Source organism: Pyricularia pennisetigena, chromosome 6, assembly GCF_004337985.1.
Source record: "Pyricularia pennisetigena strain Br36 chromosome 6, whole genome shotgun sequence".
Lineage (NCBI taxonomy): Eukaryota > Fungi > Ascomycota > Sordariomycetes > Magnaporthales > Pyriculariaceae > Pyricularia > Pyricularia pennisetigena.
In genome coordinates this window covers 343,739-357,054 of record NC_043744.1, presented here as the reverse complement: position 1 = coordinate 357,054, position 13,316 = coordinate 343,739, and the positions used below count along the sequence as shown (strand labels likewise).

The following is a 13,316-nucleotide window of genomic DNA, read 5'->3' as shown; positions in this document are numbered from 1 at the left end:
GGGGGGGGGGGGGGGGGGGGGGGGGGGGGGGGGGGGGGGGGGGGGGGGGGGTGGGGGGGGGGGGGGGGGGGGGGGGGGGGGGGGGGGGGGGGGGGGGGGGGGGGGGGGGGGGGGGGGGGGGGGGGGGGGGGGGGGGGGGGGGGTGGGGGGGGGGGGGGGGGGGGGGGGGGGGGGGGGGGGGGGGGGGGGGGGGGGGGGGGGGGGGGGGGGGGGGGGGGGGGGGGGGGGGGGGGGGTGGGGGGGGGGGGGGGGGGGGGGGGGGGGGGGGGGGGGGGGGGGGGGGGGGGGGGGGGGGGGGGGGGGGGGGGGGGGGGGGGGGGGGGGGGGTGGGGGGGGGGGGGGGGGGGGGGGGGGGGGGGGGGGGGGGGGGGGGGGGGGGGGGGGGGGGGGGGGGGGGGGGGGGGGGGGGGGGGGGGGGGTGGGGGGGGGGGGGGGGGGGGGGGGGGGGGGGGGGGGGGGGGGGGGGGGGGGGGGGGGGGGGGGGGGGGGGGGGGGGGGGGGGGGGGGGGGGTGGGGGGGGGGGGGGGGGGGGGGGGGGGGGGGGGGGGGGGGGGGGGGGGGGGGGGGGGGGGGGGGGGGGGGGGGGGGGGGGGGGGGGGGGGGTGGGGGGGGGGGGGGGGGGGGGGGGGGGGGGGGGGGGGGGGAGCAACCGCCAAATAATGATGCTCCGCAGAACCCTTGCGAGGCCTGCCGTTATCCTGGTGATGATCTCGTCGCTCCTTCTCCAAGTGTTACATCGTCAGCGAGTAACTCGGACGATCCTACATAATTAGTTGCGCCCTGGGGGAGGGAGCCCTTGTTGTTCCTCGTGTTTCGTTTCCACGGTTTGCCGCTCGGCGTATTGGTTACATAGCATGGTGATCCATGTGGTCAAGCGAGCTGTGACGATGCCATATTTGCCAGGGGGCCATCGTGGCCGCCTTTCCGCGGCCGGCGTCTAATAAAAACGTACTCTGCGCCGCTCTCTGCTGCTGCTTCCCAAAGAGCCTTTCTTTCTCTTCAGGTCTTGTCGAGGTCTCGAGTTTCATTCGTGTATTCTCCATACCATAGAACAGTCGTTCGTTTCATTCTTTGCGTTTCTTTATCTCTCTCTCTCTCTTGATCCCAAGTCTACTTCTTTCCTTACATCGTCACCAGCTCACATTCGTTCAAAATGCGTTTCTCAGAGTTCATCATCGTGCCTCTGCTGGCAGCGGCCGTCGAGGCCCGCGCCTGCAAGGCAAAGAGGCCTACTACTGCAGCTCTTTCTGCTACTGTCGTGGCCACTGCTGCTTCCTCTGCCGAGACCGTCTCCTGCACGTCGGCTCCTCCTGAGGCCACCCCCACCTCGGCCAAGCCTGCACAGACTGCTGCGCCGTACCGCGCCTATCCGGCCGACGTTGTTGACCAGCTCCGCGACTCGAGCATTAGCAAACTCGAGAGCTTCACCAAGCGTAACCCATCTTCTTGCACCTTGGAGAATGCGTCCATCCGCCGTGAATGGTTTGTGATTTTCTTTCTAGCTGGGGACGGAAAAAAAAAAAAAGTTCCTCTCTAATAAGCCACATGGTAATGCTGACCACAAACACACAACCATCAGGAGCGACCTCTCCATCGCCGAGCGCAAGGAGTACATCTCGGCCGTGCAGTGCCTGCAGCGCCTGCCGGCCAAGACGCCCTCCAGCGTCTCCCCTGGAGCGCGGTCCCGGTTCGACGACTTCTTGACGGTGCACATCCAGCAGACGCCGTCGATCCACAACACGGCCAACTTCCTGGGCTGGCACAGGTACTACGTGTGGCAGTACGAGAAGGCCCTGCGCGATGAGTGCGGCTACACCGGTTTCCAGCCCTACTGGAACTGGGACCGCGAGGTCGCCGACCCGACCAAGTCGGCCATGTTCAACGGCAACGACACCAGCCTCAGCGGCAACTCGCCCAGCAAGGACGCCTGCGTCACCTCGGGCCCCTTCAAGGACATGGCCGTCAACCTGGGGCCCGGCGCCAGCCTCAAGTACAACCCCAGGTGCCTGAAACGCGAGATCAACGCCAGCCAGGCCCAGGCCTGCACCGCCGACAAGACCCTGTCGCTGATCAAGAACAGCTCCACCATCGGCACCTTTCAGGACACCATGCAGGGTGTTCCGGGCGTGCATGCGGGCGGTCACTATACCATTGCCGGTGACCCTGGAAACGTATGCTTTTTTTTTTTTTTTTTTTTTTTCTCCTTTTATATATATATACATATACACCCACACACATATATCTGCATTGACATCATCCGGTCATACTTCTTTTGCTAACATGGTCCCCTCCCCATTCTCAATAGGACATTTATGCTTCTGCTGGTGACCCGGCCTTCTACTTCCACCACGCCATGATCGACCGCGTCTGGTGGCTGTGGCAGCTCCAGGACCTCGAGACGCGCCTGACCGCCATCGATGGAAACAACGGTGGTCGCAAGGGCACCGCCGATGACGACACGAACCTGGGTGCCGTCGGAGGATCGGTCAAGCTCGGCGACCTGCTCAACACCATGGGCGGCAAGGGCGGCGAGTTTTGCTATATTTATGTCTAAACAAAACCACAAGTCTCGACCCGGCTGCTGTCGGACTTGGGTTTGGCGTCAAACGAAGCCATCTACTTTAAATTCTTTTAATTCTAGTTCTTGATTGGAAGCAAGCGAATATTTGTTTTGGTCCGCCATTTCTGCATAGTATTGTCTGCATTGCCATTCAATTACCTCGCCGTACTATCTGCATCTCTACCTCTATCTACCATATGAATTGAGTTTTTGCGTAGGTGCACGTGTCTGATGTGCTCATCCGCCATTGACGACGGTCTCACCTCAATGGATCGGTAAGCTAGCTCGGTGAGTTAACTCTATTTTTACACATTCGACTATGCATCGCCGTCTCCCATCTACACGGAAGAGCTATTCTCGTCAGGCCTCACACACGATCTGTATATATATATATATATATATATGTACATATTCATAAATATATAAAATAATAAAAAAAAAACAATCGTCGAGGCTGTGCACTTCACTCTACGACAGCACATGATATGATATCTTGGTCACTCATGATGCACTTTGGTTTGAAAAAAAAAACTTTGATTTATTATATCCTAGGGCTGAAACAAATCCATTCTAATTCGAGACCTAGTCCCAAGGCCCCATGCAAATCGGGGCTTATATCAGGATCGGCATATGCGATTCACCTTTGAGTCAGGGCATATACAAACAGGGCAAAAAGAAAACAAAACAAAGCTGTCACGCGTGTCTGCCGGTATCAACTAACAAAGTCAATATATGTTTAGCACTGCAAGTACCAGGCTGTGCCTCTTCCAGCTGCCTTGTTTGTCTCTGTGACAAACGGGAGTCCATCCATCCAAAACCCGCCGCCACAAAAAGTCAAAATCAAAACAAGGGGGTAAAAGCAGAGGGCGTGTATTTCAGACATAACAGGCACCCCAGCAATCCCAGAAACGTGGCCCCAACAAAACGATCGACAGTTTTCCCGGGCGCAGCAAAACTACGTATCACAGGGGGGTCTAGGAACCCGAACGCGTAGTTCTGGACCCCGAGGTCCGGTACTTTGTCCCACGCCGTTTTTCGGCAGGGTACTGTGTCCCCGGCCGTCAACGGCGCGTCTCACATGGACGACCCGGTCCCAAACATGGAGGATGGCAACTCACATGATCCAGCCCGATCGGTTCGTCACGGGGCCCAACTCAACCTTGGCCCTGCCCTTAGGTGGGGGGACACAGTGCGATCGCAACTTCTCTGCGTCGGCGTTGCACTTGAGAATGTTTTATTACTCCCAAAGAGACTTGTAGACAACTTGTCCGCTGGTGTGATGCTCCATGTCAATACCCTCGCCCCAGGCCGGCTTGCATTTCGATTTTGAATCGACACTAGGCAGCCACTCTCATTGCTGTTTCTCAGCCTGTTGAGAAGAGAGCTTTGTCAATAGAATCAAAATGTGACGCAGTTATGAAGCTTGTATGATAGTCTGCCCTGTCTTTCAAACAATGGTAATCCTTCGTACAGTCTGTTTGTTGTCACGCCATTCATAAAGGCCAACGACCCTCCTGAAAGCCTCAAGGTCACCGTCGTGCTGAGTATTAATAGATTTAATGTGTAATCCGGCTATTTTTTTTTTTTATTGTTTTACCTACTTAACATGGTCCTTCTACACAACTTGAAAAAAAAAAAGAAATGAGTTACCCAAAGTCGTCTCGGAATTGCACTGGGTCTTGGTGAAAGCTGAAAGCTGCCGCTCCTCAGCCAAGGGCCAGCTTTGCGCCTGTCCTGAAGAGCCTGTACACCTGGACAACTGTCAAAAGCCGCCACGGCCAACGTCAGCGCCAAAACATCCGCGGTTCTTGTGGCGCTTTCGACTCTTTTTTTTCTTTCGCATTTTTGGGCGACCCATTCGCTGCACGGTTCGATTTTCTGGTTAATGAGCTTGGGTATGATCCGTTTCCCTTTTTGTTTGGCTGCTGCATAACCATGGGACGTAACCTTCCCAAACTTCTTTTGGCATTTTATGGTATACTGAAGCCTAGGGAAGTCAGATTTGCTATGGAAATGGGCAATTTGTTGGCAAGTTGAAATGTGTCTCACAGTCTCACTTTTGTGTTCCATTTTACTCGGGTACCAGTTCGAGGATTTGTCAAGAGCTTCAATAGGCATACATAACAGTATAAGCTGGCACCATATTCGGACCTCATTAATCCTGAAAAAAAAAACACAAAGATCCAGGGTGTAGAATGAACACCAAAAAAAAGTCCCTACTGAGATCCCCAAGGGCTCTCCAGACCTTTCCCCTCCAACCCAGCAACGGTCGTGATCCTCCTCCGACTGCCAGCAAACCTCACAAACACGGTCCAGGTCTTGTCCTGGCCGGGCCACGGGTCGCCCCTAAAGAAAGCATTGTCGGGCACCATGCGCCCTTTGCGGCCGGCAAAGTAGTCGGCAAAGTCGGCCAGGACCGCCTCGTTGCGCACGTGGCGGGGGCCGTACGTCACGGCGACGATCTCGAACCCGCCGCCGGGGTCCTGCCAGACGTTGTTGGCGACGGGGATGGACAGGCGGTTGCTGGCGTGGCTATCCTTGGGCGGCGAGATGACAAAGACGCTCGACGAGAAGAGCGGCAGCTGCTCGCTGATGATGAACAGCCGCTCCTCGCCGCGGTCGCCGTAGCGGTACAGGCCCGTCAGGATCTTGTACTTGTAGGGCATCGGGTCGCCCAGGATGGTGTGGATGTTGTGCATGTTGATGACGAGCTTGTTGTCCTTGACGCGGCCGGCCAGGGTCGCCGTCACGTCCTTGCCGGCCCAAGAGGCACCCAGGATCTGCAGCTGCGGCGGCGGAGGCGTGGCTGGCTCTTCTTGGTACGGCATTGGCGCCAGGGCATCGAGCCCCGCGGGTGATGGTCGCTCTGCCGAGGGCAGCGGCGCGCTGCCATGTTGCTCCGCCTCGGCCGGCCGACTCGGCAGCGCTTTTGGTGCTCCCCGGTTGTCGCTGTTGGGCCGAGACCCTTCTATCTGGCTGAGGATCTCTGTGACAGATAAGGGCAGAGGTAGCCCCTCGGCTTGACCGTGGCGCTGGCCTTTGAGCAAGTTGACGAGGTCTTGCGAAAGAACCCAACGCTCCTCGGTGCTATAGCGCCTCAGATGCACGACGAGACGAGCGGAAAGGCAAAGCAGGTCCTCGACGGGAAAGTCCCCCTCGTCCTTGGCGTCGATGAACTCGAGCTTGCTGAGGATTTTCTTGACGAAATCAGTGATGGATGCAGCACCGGCCCTGCCCCTCTCGAGGTTGCGGACAACGGTCTTTAGCCTCTGCTCACAAATGGTGCCGAGCATGTCTTGACCTCGCAGCTCGTTACGAAGCAGCTTGAGGTGGGTTCCCTGGCAGACGAGCCTCGTCACGGACTGGGCCAGGGTTTGGTGCTCGGTGAGCGCCTCCTTCATGTCGCTTCGAACCTGTGACTGAACCACAGCCCCGTCGATGATGGCGGCACCTTTGCGAGCCGTCTTTGCGGTGCTGAGGGCTTTGTACCCGAGCGTGTCGTCTTCGGCTGGCATCTGCAAACATGACGTACGTAGATGATGGTTAGGAACTTTACTTAGGTCTAGCAGTAGCAGTAGTCTAGTTCACCCACGATCACGTGCATCGCTGGACTTACGCTGGACAGGTCGCTATCCCTGGCCGAATTCACCGCGTTGGCCTTTTTCTCAAGCGCCGCAATGGCCTGCATGTTGGCCTCGAGCAGCTGCCTCGCCTCGGGGATCCTGCGCGAGTCGCAGTCCTTCCAGAAGCCAAAGGCGGCATTGTAGGCCCCCGTGGCCTTGACCCGCGACGTCTTGATGCTCGACGCGAGGTCTTCGTCGGCCAGCAGCCGCAACCCGGACTCGCAGGCCGAGTCCACAACGGCGACCGACTTTTCGATCTCGCGGAGGGCCCTTTCGACATCCTCCTCATCGGGTTGGTCGCCTTCACCCTCGCCCACGACCTGGTCGGCCTGGGCGTCAATCATGCCGGCCCAAAAGTACCGGGCGGCGGCGATCAGTTCGCGCAGTGGCGGCAAGACGCTGGAGACGTGCTCTTCAATGACCGAGTCGAGACGGTCGGTCGCGGCGGCCAGTGACTCGTGATACTTTTCGTTGGCCGTGGCGATGCTGGCTAGGCTCTCTTCCAGCCCGGAAATCTCGGAAGCCAGGCCCTGGTCTTCATCCACCGGAGAGGTGGCCACGTTGCCCGGAGTGGACGCCATCTCTACCGACCTAGCTGTTTTAAAAGGCTGAATTTTTTTTTTTTTTATTCGTTTCGAGAAAAGGTGCCTATGATGTCGACCGAAAAGAAACTGTCGCGGTCGAAAAGTTATCGACAAGATATCGATGGCATTTGATGCTGAGGTGGTGGACGAATGGACAGACAGGTGATTGATTACGTCGGCAGCGGCAGATTAGGTACTGGCCTGGTGCTGTACCTTGCGTGTGCTAGCTGGTCTGGTCTAGTCCAGCAGTAGTCTAGTATTATTTATAGTGGATCTGCGGGGTTCATATTAACTTTGGTGCGCCGTTGAACAGTATAGGGACGGACGACTTGGATCAGGTTCATCCAAGAGGTGCAATTCTTTCCACCTTGCGTAATCCTCATCAGGATTAATCTGTTGCAATCAGGCAGCCAACGAAGCAGATCAGATGTTCGCCTCGCCGATTGTTTTTCTTTTTTCTTTTGTTTCTTCTTCTCTAGCGACAGGTGCATCCACTACGTACGGTCCCAACTCAAAATTTGTCGAGGGTGCGAGAGTACCTAGATTCCTAGAATACCCCGCAGCCACCTGATTTCACACGCATGCAGCCATTCAGTAATCAAATCAAGTCTCAGCAAAAGCTGTCGGTGAGTGTATATGCTTGCGCGTCCTTTGCGCGACCAGATCCATTTGATAGGTCCGTTTGATAGGTAGGTAGCTGAAATTCTCATCAATTTTATCTTTATCAAAGTGGTCTACTGTAGCAGTAGACCAAAACTACCAAACGGCGGCCAGATGAACCTGCACTAGAGTAGACCTAGACCTAGGCATAATTCTCAATCGGCCCGCTGCTTTATCACAAGCTACAGTAGTAGTACTGAAGTACTGACCTCATTTGGATCGCTTTTCCGGTCGGGCCTGCAGGACATCTGCCGACGATCACTTGGAAACATCAATCATCGCCACACATCTGATCCCAACATGCGACGAAAAAAACAAACCCAAACAAAAAAAAAAAAAAAAAAAAAAGATTGATATCGACAATCTACCAGAATATAATATATTCCTAAACAATCGTCTTCACCACCTCAGCCAACTTCTCGGGCGCGCTGACGGTCGCCGCATGACCAGCGGGTAAACCTGTGCATCTTGACTTTCTTGCCCGAACTCTGGAGCTCGCCCATCACCCGCACGATCTCACCGGCGTCGTCCATCTTGGACCCTGGTGGCTTACCCTCGCGCCGGCCCACCGAGGGCGACGGTACGAGGACGGCGTCGACGCCATGCTTCTTGAGCACGGCGGCAAATTCCGTGTAGAGCGAAGAGGCCGGGGCGAAGGAGCCCGTGACGATGACGAGTGTTGCCGACATTTTCCCCTGCTGGTTGGATAAAAGAGAGGGGTAGCGTATCAATCCGATTCAGCAGGCAAGTAATAATCCTTAGCCTATCCCCGCATGCTGACGTTGAAATTTGACGAATTTTGTGTTCATCACCAACATAACTGCCAAGAAAAAAGGGATCCTTTGTGCGGCACAGTCATCGTGCAGGTTGTTGGCCGACTCCAATATACCCTAAAGTCAAAGAGTACATCACCTTGGACACCGATCTCGGGGCGGAAAAGTCGCTTACCATGCACCAGCTTAACCAGGCCGTTCGAAGGCGACATCAAAGTGACAAGGAGTTTGGTGTGCACAAATATCCGCCATGGACCTTGAACTGATACATGGGAGCGCGTGTATGCTCAGGGACTTTGGGCGTAGCAAGATTGACGATGCGCGAGCAGCATGCCGGCCACGCCATCGGGACTGCGTTTACAGGATACAGCGTTAGAGTGCAAACCCGATCGCAATAGAAGCGCCCAGTGGGAGGGGGGGCAACGACTAAGCCTAGCAGCGTTAGACTGCAAACCTTATCACAATCCCGAAGGAGTTCGACTCTGTGGGTCAAATCAAATCACGCCGCCGGGCCACAGGGCCGGGATCGTCGGCGCATCCCTCACAGGGAATCATCGTGACCCGGCTCAAGTAGCATCCACTCCCAGGAGTAAGTGAAATCGCAGCAAATCCTCAAACAAGGCCTCGAGTCGGGTAATAAGGTTGCATGAACCCGTCAAGTTTGATGTAAGTCGGCCCCCAGGCTCAGGCTCACATATTCAACACACGACCCAGTTGCGGGATAGCTGTCATCCGAAGAGGCAGAGAAGAGTCAGTCATCTGATGTTTCTGTGTGCGGTTCACAATCGAGCACGTTCACCGAGAAGGAAGGGGGACTGGACTGTTTGATTCGATTTTGTTTCATAACCTCCCAACGGGGGTAAAAAAGAAAAAAAGAAAAAAAGGGAACCTCTAGCTATGGCCTTCTTTTTATTAAACAAAAAAATGTTGAAAACGCTGGGGTTTTAGGGACTGAAAAAAGAAAACTGTTTTTTTTTGTTCAAATTGATAACAGTAGGGGGGAGAAAAAAAAAGGAGAAAAAGACTGTGGTGCGTTCCATAATCGTGAGAATAAAAGAACAAGAGAAGTGAAGAAAGAAAAAAAACAAATGTTGGCTATCAAAGCCCCCCCTCATTTGCCGACCCAAAACAAATTCCCGAACCTTCTTGACAGGATAGAAGATAAGAAGATAGAAAAAAAAAGACAGAAACAGAATAAAAAACATCTTTGACAGTCCCATTCACTCACGTACCAAGCTAAAGATGGCGCATACTTCTTTTTTGTGGTAGAAAAAGTCATAGAAAAAAAAAAAAAAGAAATCCTGCTATTTTGTTTTTGCATGATAAGCGAATTTCTTTTTTTTAAAACTTTAGGCTAGGTAAACATGAGAAAAGAAAGCATAAAAGACCCCCGGGTTCAGGGAACGCCTTAGACAGCCTGGCGGTAGATTCTGCTCCTGCGCTGAGGGGCCGGGGCGGGCTGAGCCTCAGGAGCGGGAGACGGAGCTGGCTGGGCCTCTGGTGCAGGAGCAGGGCTGGCAGCCGGCTGTGCCTCAGGGGCCGGTGCAGGCGAGGCGGCGGGAGCAGGTGCAGGCTGGGCCTCGGGAGCCGGTGAAGCAGCAGGGGCAGGCTGCTGAGCCTCAGGGGCCGGTGCAGGCGAGGCAGCGGGAGCAGGAGCAGGTGCAGGCGAGGCAGCGGGAGCAGGAGCAGGAGCAGGCGACGCGGTGGGGGCAGGAGACGCGGCGGGAGCAGGAGACGCGGCGGGAGCAGGCGAAGCGGCGGGCTGGGCGGGAGCCTCAGCAGGCGGGGCCGGGGCGGGGAAACCCTCGGGCTTCGCGGCACCGTTGGCCTTGGCGTAGTTGACCATCATGGACCAGACGGGGGCCGTGTCCTCGGAACCGCTCATCATGCGGTCGACCATGGACTTGAGGTCGGCCATCTGGATGGTGACTCCTCCGGCGGCAGCGGGCTCCTGGCGCTTGACCTTGCCGGGGATCCTGCCCATCTGCTGGATGACACCGGGGGCGGCGGCGGCAGGGGCGGCGGCGGCGGGAGCAGTGCCGGCAGCGGAGGTGGCGGCGGCAGGAGCAGCGGCAACGGGAGCAGCGACGGCAGCAGGGATCTCGGCGGCCTTGCCGGCGCCTGCGCGCTGAGCACCACCGGCACCGGCAGCAGCAGCTCCGACGGTCAGAATGAACTCGCCGTCGAGGCTTTGGACGGGAACAGCAACGCGCATGTTGGCCATGTCAAGGACGGGCTGGGAGTTGAGGGCCTTGAACTGGTTGTCGAGGAGGAGAGGCTGGTTGTTGTTGAGGAGGTTGTTGTTGGCGTTGTTGTTGGCATTGTTGTTGGCATTGTTGTTGGCGTTGTTGTTGTTGTTGTTGGCTTCCCGGTTCCTGTCTGCGTTGTTGCCGTTGCCCCGGCCGTTACCACCTTTGCCCTTGCCCTCCTGTCTCCTGACGCGACCAGCAGGCGCGATAATGTTCTGCTGAGCACCGCCGGGGTTCTGGAGCACGCCACGCTGGGCGACGCTGATCTGGAGTGCTGAGGCATCAGACATACCCATGGCCTGGGCGGTAGCCATCAGACGGGCAGGGTTGACTATTTTTTTTTTGTGTCTTCGAGTCAGATCAAGTCGTTCTCCGGGGTTTTATCACATTACAACTTGAAACACCAATCAAAAGATCCTGATTGGAGGGGGGAGGGGGGGTGTTCACTTACTCGGCAGCTGCACAACGGCAACCATGTTGTCCAACCCCGGCTGCAGGCCACCCAGGTTGGTGGTAACCAAGTACCTAAAGTTGTTCACGGCCTGCAGTCCACCGGTAAGCTGACCGGCGTTGACGCCGTTGATCACCTCGGCCTGGACGATCATGGGCTGGCTCGAGCGGATGGACAAGCGGAATCCGTCGGTGAACTCGACCTCCTGGAGACCAGCGCCGTCGATCTTGACCTGGTTGGCGGCCTGGTTGCCAAAGGTGGTCAGGCTCAGGCCGGTCTCGGCCGTCTTCCTGCCCAGGAGCATGAACTCGCCGTCGATGCGGTTGAGCTTGACCATGCGCGCCGTCTTGTCGGTGCCGTTGACGCTCTTGATGGCCTCCTGGATGATCCAGGCCTGGCGATCCCCGGACAGCATGGCGACAAAGGTGTTGTCCATCAGGATGTTCTGCCGTGCCAGCTCCTGCTCGTCGATGGGGATCTCGATCTGGCCGCCGACCAGGTCCACAGCCCGGTTGGTCTGGATGATGACCGACTGCTTCTGCAGGGCCACAAACGGCTGACCCGTGCTGCCCACGACGTTGTTGGGCGGCAGCGGGTTGGGGTTCTGGTTGACGAGAACCTGCTGTTGTGTTTGCGAGAAGGTCTCGATCTTGGTTCCATCGGGGAATTGCAGTGTATTAAGTTGCATCTATTTCGTCCCATGTCAGTAAACCTGGCTAGACTCATTCCCTGGTCTGATAGATAAACAATATATCAAGCGCTACTCACATCACCATTAATGTTGGCAACCTGATTAAAGTTGACCCTCTGGTTCTGTGCAAGGGCCAGAGCAGCGAGCCCAACAAGGCTGCTGAAGGTGAAAGGAACGGATGGCCTCATCTTGACTTGTGTGAAGGAATGAATGGGGGGGTCTTTTGTGTTTTATTTTCTGTTTCTTTTAGTTTGTTTGTTTTCGTTTTGCCTTTCAGCTAAAAATATCGCTCAGCGAATGTCGTCGGCCACCTGGGCTGATTAAAGTCGAAATGAATATAAAAGTTATATAAAAAAAAAAGGATTACTAAGAATGGTTAAAGGTCGAAGTGAATGTATTGGGCCGGCCGTTAGGGGGGGTGATGAGGTACCTGGCCTCTACTGTTTACACCAAACAAGAGCGACTGACTGTGAAGAGAAGTGAGTCGATATAACTTCATTTCGATGGAACGAGGGCACCTGTCATCTTATATGAAGTTGTTTGTCGGAAGACGGGACGACAGCCCGCTCCACTCTTCCTCCATATGGAACGGTACGCTGCAGGCGCAGGGAGAGAGAGAGAGAGACTGAGAGTGACAGCGGCAAGGGCAGGGCATGGCATGCATCGTGACATGGACGACGGATTGCCAGAGGACACAGCACGGCTACGTCGGTCTCAGCCAGATCCGGGAACGTCGATCATGGAGAAGCCGTTCCAGGTTGTCAAAAAGCTCTTTGCGCGGCGGTGTTTGGTTGTTTTCTGACCTTCCCTGGTCTGCTTGGGAGGCGACGACGTGCCTGGTCGTTGGAGGGTCGCGGACTGTCAAAGATCCGATGACCCCTGGTTGTGGGGAGGCGGCGACAAGTGAACAGGATGATGTTATTTGTTTGGGCGGGGGGGGTTGGGAGCCTATGAGTGGATATGTCCATGGTGAAAGTGGGCACATGCTTCGGCTTTTTCGGGCAACTTAGGGCAACTTAGGGCAATTTAGTGTAGTAGTGGCCAATGCCGTGTTATGCGGTGCTGCAGAAGATTTTTTTTTCTTCCCCCCAAATCCCCACTTTGTTAGGTACCCCTTGCCCTTGGCAGGGGGAGCGGCCGTTGCTGATTTACCGGTAGTATTGAACTGTAAATGGTGCCCTTTTTTTCTTTCTTTTATTTTTACTTTTTAGGTCTGTTCTAAAGAAAATTAGGTATTCAAGCGAAAGCTTGAAGTTGATGCCAATTCTGCATGCATATATTTTGATTTGCTCAAGCTTCCCGGCAAAACAATATTCGGGATCATCAAAGAACATATGATCAACTTTGCAGTCACCCAGAGGCGATTTCGTACGAAACTGCGGCGGCGCCAAGTTGTGATTTTCTGATTTGCCCGAGGTCATCGGATCCGGCACCAAAGCCTGGGCCTGCTGGCAATCACCTTGGCGATGCAGTAGAATCCCGGTGGCTGATTTGCAGTACAACAACCAGCCGGGCTGTGTTAGCTAAGGATACAGTAGTTGTATATGGGGTCGGTCGGTAAATATTTATTAATATAGGTAGGGCAATTGACAATCGGAATCGGCTGCAAATGTCAATCAGATTAATTAATTGAGTAATAGTAGAGATGAACGCAAATGACACAAAAGATCTGCACTGCCACGTTATGACGAAAGGAAAGGGGAAAAAGATGGAGAGAGAGGGGGG

General features: G+C 55.7%; 6 protein-coding genes across 6 annotated transcripts in view; 2 read left to right on the top strand and 4 right to left on the bottom strand.

Moving 5' to 3' along the window:
- The window catches only part of PpBr36_03991 (uncharacterized protein), a gene marked incomplete at both ends in the record, with an annotated part of 1,449 nt that extends 538 nt beyond the window's left edge, over positions 1-911 (bottom strand). Inside the window, one exon of the mRNA XM_029891158.1 lies at positions 850-911. Within this exon, the coding sequence (XP_029749491.1) occupies positions 850-911 (62 nt within the window). The remainder of the gene's footprint in view (positions 1-849) is intronic.
- Positions 1-2,554, top strand: part of PpBr36_03990 (uncharacterized protein) — a gene marked incomplete at both ends in the record, with an annotated part of 4,641 nt that extends 2,087 nt beyond the window's left edge. Inside the window, 3 exons of the mRNA XM_029891157.1 lie at positions 1,138-1,464; positions 1,580-2,171; positions 2,306-2,554. Of these exons, the coding sequence (XP_029749492.1) occupies positions 1,138-1,464; positions 1,580-2,171; positions 2,306-2,554 (1,168 nt within the window). The remainder of the gene's footprint in view (positions 1-1,137; positions 1,465-1,579; positions 2,172-2,305) is intronic.
- Positions 2,555-4,776: 2,222 nt separating this feature from the next.
- PpBr36_03989 (uncharacterized protein) lies at positions 4,777-6,764 on the bottom strand (the record flags this gene model as incomplete). The annotated part of the gene is made up of 2 exons (XM_029891156.1): positions 4,777-6,075; positions 6,177-6,764. The coding sequence occupies 2 exons, from the start codon at positions 6,762-6,764 to the stop codon at positions 4,777-4,779; spliced, it is 1,887 nt and encodes a 628-aa protein (XP_029750251.1).
- Positions 6,765-7,834: 1,070 nt separating this feature from the next.
- On the bottom strand, positions 7,835-8,116 carry PpBr36_03988 (uncharacterized protein; the record flags this gene model as incomplete). The annotated part of the gene is made up of 1 exon (XM_029891155.1): positions 7,835-8,116. The coding sequence occupies one exon, from the start codon at positions 8,114-8,116 to the stop codon at positions 7,835-7,837; it is 282 nt and encodes a 93-aa protein (XP_029750250.1).
- A 1,470-nt stretch (positions 8,117-9,586) lies between these two features.
- On the top strand, positions 9,587-10,727 carry PpBr36_03987 (uncharacterized protein; the record flags this gene model as incomplete). Its single annotated transcript, XM_029891154.1, has 2 exons — positions 9,587-10,022; positions 10,057-10,727. Coding segments are annotated over 2 exons (1,107 nt in total), but the record flags the coding sequence as incomplete, so codon positions are not given.
- On the bottom strand, positions 9,609-11,779 carry PpBr36_03986 (uncharacterized protein; the record flags this gene model as incomplete). The annotated part of the gene is made up of 3 exons (XM_029891153.1): positions 9,609-10,780; positions 10,901-11,588; positions 11,669-11,779. The coding sequence occupies 3 exons, from the start codon at positions 11,777-11,779 to the stop codon at positions 9,609-9,611; spliced, it is 1,971 nt and encodes a 656-aa protein (XP_029750256.1).
- Between the last annotated feature and the right edge of the window lie 1,537 nt (positions 11,780-13,316).